The following is a 5,065-nucleotide window of genomic DNA, read 5'->3' on the forward strand; positions in this document are numbered from 1 at the left end:
ACCCGGATGACAGGCTGGTAGTATGACACACACTGACCACCCACGTCAACACAGGAACTGCTCCCTGTGGTCAGTGCACTTCCACAGCCAACCTCCCCCAGCTGGCTGGCCCCGATCGGCCCTAATCAGTACTGGGTGAGACGGCTCTGATCGGATGGGAGGGACCCCACCCATGCACGAACTCGTGCACCGGGCCTCTAGTTAACTATAAGACAGTGAATGCTGGCCAGGAACAGTTAGCTTGGTCAAAGTTAAAGCTTGAACAGAGAGAGTGGAGGGCTTACAAAGATGGAGTCGGTTTGTTCACATCAACATTAGACACTCGCCTACAGGAAACATACTTGTGAGTTGCTGCAGCCACAGCTCCCAGGGGTATTGCTCCAGGAATGGAAGCAAACTTGAGGAAACCACAGTCCTTAGTCTCCTGCCAAGCAGGGGCCCAGAGGGAAAAGATGTGCACCTTAGCTCTCATTCTTCAACCCTTCTAGGAATTAATGATTAGCTTTTCTTAACCTTTGCTCTAAAGAAGAAAGAAATCTCTACTAGAAATAACAGATGACAGAAAAGTAAGCTATTTGTTTTACCAAGCCCACATGAATTGCCTCTCATTTATAGAAGTGACAAAAGTCCAAAACAGCAGGGGAGAAAAGACAAGTGTTGAAATAACCACCAAATTTCATTTGCTTTCATGGCGGAAAAAACCATGAGATAATTTAACCACTGGCTGGTGTGGGGAGTTCCAAGACTTTAAGGGCCAGATAGTATTTCAGGCTGTGAGGGCCACAACCCTTTTAAAATGTAAAAATTATTCTCATCTCATGGTACTTACAAAAACAGGTAGCGGACCAATCCCTCTGGCCAAGGTAAGCAGACCTTGGAGCCGTGAGATTTGGAGTCTAGGACAGTTCCCTTCCTCTATCTGGGCTAGTCACCTGGTCCATGAAATAAGGGGTCTGGACAAAGGATGTTTCCAAGATTTTAATTTTTTTTTCATTTTTAACTTATGGATCTCTATGGCTCCTAGAAGACAGAGAACACCTCCTCTGTTTATTCAGCCTTATATTCTCATACATTTTTTAAAAAATATATTTTATTGATTTTTTACAGAGAGGAAGGGAGAGGGATAGAGAGTTTGAAACATCAATGAGAGAGAAACATCGATCAGCTGCCTCCTGCACACCCCCAACTGGGGATGTGCCCGCAACCAAGGTACATGCCCTTGACCGGAATCGAACCTGGGACCCTTGAGTCCGCAGGCCGACGCTCTATCCATTGAGCCAAACCGGTTAGGGCATATTCCCATACATTTAATGGCAAACACTAAATGTCAGTTGTAATTTATTAGTATAAGGTACTATTTTTTATTGATTTGAAAGAGGGAGAGAAACATGGATTTGTTGTTCCACCCATTCATGCATTCACTGGTTGGTTCTTGAATGTGCCCTGATGGGGAATCCAACCCCCCACCTTGGCATACCAAGATGACACTCTTACCAAATGAGCCACCCGGCCAGGGCAGTACAAGGGATCTTAAAGTCTCAGCGAAACTAAAACCTGGAAGATGACTGAAGAGACAACGGTAGAGGACTGCTCTAAGCCAGGAGCCAGGAAACCTCCCTGTCTCCATTCTTAGTTTCCTCCAACCCCCGTCACTCCCAGCAGTCACTACCCTACTAATCCTGAGGGTAACCACTCCCTGACTGGACACCTGGCCACGTACTGCCCTGAGGATTACTGCTTCAGGACTGGCCCTGGCCTTCCACAGCGCCCTGGGTCCCTGCCTCTCTCTTCCCCATCCCAGCACGCTACACTTTCGGTTCTCCCCACCACCCACACGCAAGCTCCAACAGCTCTCACGACAATGCACGCACTTCTTGAGCATTTTAATGTGCAAAGCACCGAGGAGAGCAGATGAATGAGAATCTGTACTGTTGCCCAAACACAGTGCACACCAGAACGCCCCTCCCTTCCCCTCCCGGAGATAGTAAAGCTGAAAGGAACCAACACAATCCCTTTCCATAGGCATGCACTTTGGAGGCTGCAGGGAGGTGAAATGCCTTGGTCAAGTTCACAGTTGAACTAGGACCAGACTCCATGCCGCGGGCTTACAATCCTGGAGTCCCGATTTTCTTGTCAGCCTGGAATGGACGATGAGATATCACGGAGCTCCATCCATTGAGGGCTTTCCCACCCACCACCTCCTTGAAACTTGTATTTCCTCCTAATTCCCCACCGGACGCACCCTCCCCTTATGATCAGGCATGTCACGTTCAATTCTGCATCCTTCCGGGGACACAACTCATGACCCGGGGTATCTTAAGTCAGGCAGATGGCTGTGTGACCCGGGGCGAGTCGCCTAACCTCCCCCCCGCTCGGTTCCCACCAGCCTAACCCCCGCCCACTGCTCCGACCCCGGAGGAGGTGCGCCGCCCGCACCCGCGGCCACACTCACTTGGCCCCGGCGGCCTGGAAGAGGTCGGCCCAGCCCTCCGGGTCGAAGAAGCGCGCCGTGAACAGCGGCCCGAAGTCGGCGTAGCTGAAGCCGGGCGGGTAGTTGTCGCTCATGAAGCGCTGGTACTGCGGCGACCCCTCGCCCTTCCAGTGCCACCAGAACCACTCGCTGCCCCAGGCCGGCACCGAGAACACGCCCCAGTGCACGAACACCCCGAACTTGGCCTGGTCGAACCAGTCCGGCAGGGGCCGGGAGTCCAGACTCGGCCAGTCCGGGGTGTAGCGGCGCTGAGCCCCGAGCGCCCACTCGGCCGCTCCGAGAACCAGCAGCAGCCGCGGCAGCAGCGGCAGCCCGGCTCCCATCGCCCACGACTTCATCTCGGGCGACCACACTCCGACTCTTCGCCTCCGCCTCCACCATCCCCTCTCACCGCGCAGCTGCGGCGCGAGGCCCCGCCCACTCTGACTAATGATTGGCTCGGTAGGAAAAAGGGGCGGGTCAGCCCTGGCGGCTTGACTACCAAGTCTCTTCCCCTCTTAGTCCGCCAGCCCTGTTGCGCCCTCTAGCGCTTAAAGGGAGAAAGACGCAAGGAGGCGTTGACAGCGCTTGGCTGGTGGTCTAATGAACACTTCCGAAGACTTCATGGCGGGGTTCAGTCGTGGGAGTGATTCAACCGTGGGGTTGTAAAAGGCCGGGTCTGTACAGAGAACTGGGTGTAGTGCATTTGGCCATGGGGAGTCAGAAGGGACTTTCTGAGCTGTAGTACAGAAGAGCAAGCCTGGAGGCGGGAATACCAGATGCAAAGGCATTGTTACAGTCCTGGTAGCAATAACGAAGTAAAATAATGCTGGTAGAAGCATTGTGAGGAGGGAGAACAGTGGGTGCTGAAAGGGGAAGAGCAGGGGTGAGCATTTGGCCTATCTAATACTTGCTTTGGGAATTCTGAAGCCATTCAAAGAACTTAACATCTAATTGGAAAAATGAGACCCATGGACATACAAACACTACAAAGGAACGTTTTTAGAGTAGTAGGGTAAGAACATTAAGAGCCCCGAGTCCTACAGCATAAGGAATATAGTAATAAATATTGTAATAACTATGTATGGTCCCAGGTGGGTACTAGAATTATCAGGTGGAATCACTTCATACATGATATAACCAAATTATATCTGGGCGAGTCAAGCCATCTGCCTGACTTAAGATACCCCGGGTCATGAGTTTTGTCCCTGGACTCAGCCAATTGTTTCTTGCACGAGACACCACCTAACCACTATACTATACTCCTGAAACTAATATAAAATTATATTGAATGCCAACTGTAATTTTAAAATAAAATAAAAAGAGTCCCAGGCCCTAGGAATACCTGTGTGAACGTTGTCTGGCAGGGAGGTCACCAAGTCCTCTACAACCTGCATGTGCTGTGCATGCTGAGACAGGAGGTGAGGCCATCAGGTGTGGAAAGTACAATGACCCTAAGTGACACCGCCAGTTCCCATGTATCAGTGAGAGAACTGCAGCAGGGAATTTGGGATCCTCTACACAACCCCCTTTCCTACTCTCTCCATTTGAGGGAGGAGAAAACTGAGACCCAGAGAGAGGATAGAAGTTGATCAAGATGATGCAGCTAGTTGAGCTCAGAGGTGGGACCAGAACCCAGGTCTCCAGATGTGGAATTTGTGCCTCTCCACATGCTGCTTCTCTCTTGCACCCCGGAAGGGGACAGCGCCTGTGTTGACAGAACCAAGCACTTCCTCATCCTAGGAGTTGTAAGGAAATACAAAGGCAATTGCTGAATAAACAGCTATTCTAATCTGCAAGGTAAGGCTAAAATATTGTCCAAAACAGTAAGCACAGACACCTTAAAAAAACAAAACCAAGCCCATCTTCACACACTTTCTAATGATCAGAGTAATGGTCTTTGATGTTATAGAACTCATCTTGGGGAAGACGAAATGGGACATTGTGACCTTCATTTCTCCTTAACCTTGTGAAAATTAATAAGCAGAAACCTCTTTTAAAATGGAGTCAGGAGGCTAGAAGAGAGAACTCTCGCTCACATGCCACTCAATGCATACTATTAACCCCAATAGGACAGACATACCTTGCAACTACAATAGGAAGTGATAACTACCTGAGCACAAGAAAGAAAAGATTCCGCCTTGCCCTGTAACAGCTCAGCCAATGGGAGCTTGCCATAACTCAGCCAATGAAAAATCTCCATACTTCAAACTTTTAGTTTCCTCCAATGGACTCTTCATTTACAACAGCCCCTCGGAAGTCCATCAAAGAGCAGTCCTCTCCTTTGTTTCTCTGGATTTGAGCATGGCTTACCATTAGACTGCAGGTCCTGAGTTGCAATTCTTTATTGTTCCTGAATAAACCCATTTTGCTGGAGAAATATGGGACTGTCCATTTGTTAAAGGTCAACATCCTCATAACCAAAATGCAAATTTGCAGGAGCAGGTGAGAGACACTGTGATAGACGGGACAATATTAGAAGTTGGGAAGCTGGGTTTCTTGCAAGAGACACCACCTAATGGGGTCTCCTTGGGCAAGTCTCGTCCACAGTCTGGGCCCATTTCCTCCTCTAAACAATGGGGCAGTTCTCAGTGA

The 5,065-nt window shown here is 49.8% G+C and overlaps 1 protein-coding gene across 3 annotated transcripts in view; it reads right to left on the bottom strand.

Moving 5' to 3' along the window:
* Positions 1-2,926, bottom strand: part of FUCA1 (alpha-L-fucosidase 1) — a 15,220-nt gene extending 12,294 nt beyond the window's left edge. For 2 of the 3 annotated variants that reach the window (XM_014460309.2, XM_014460308.2), the window contains exon 1: positions 2,453-2,865. In XM_014460309.2, coding sequence (XP_014315795.1) covers positions 2,453-2,829 — 377 coding nt within the window. In that variant the 5' untranslated portion in view covers positions 2,830-2,865. Of the gene's footprint in view, positions 1-2,452 lie in introns of all 3 variants that reach the window. The other variant, XM_006094054.2, reaches the window with a different exon arrangement.
* Between the last annotated feature and the right edge of the window lie 2,139 nt (positions 2,927-5,065).

This window comes from Myotis lucifugus, unplaced genomic scaffold, assembly GCF_000147115.1.
Source record: "Myotis lucifugus unplaced genomic scaffold, Myoluc2.0 scaffold_128, whole genome shotgun sequence".
NCBI classification, from domain to species: domain Eukaryota; kingdom Metazoa; phylum Chordata; class Mammalia; order Chiroptera; family Vespertilionidae; genus Myotis; species Myotis lucifugus.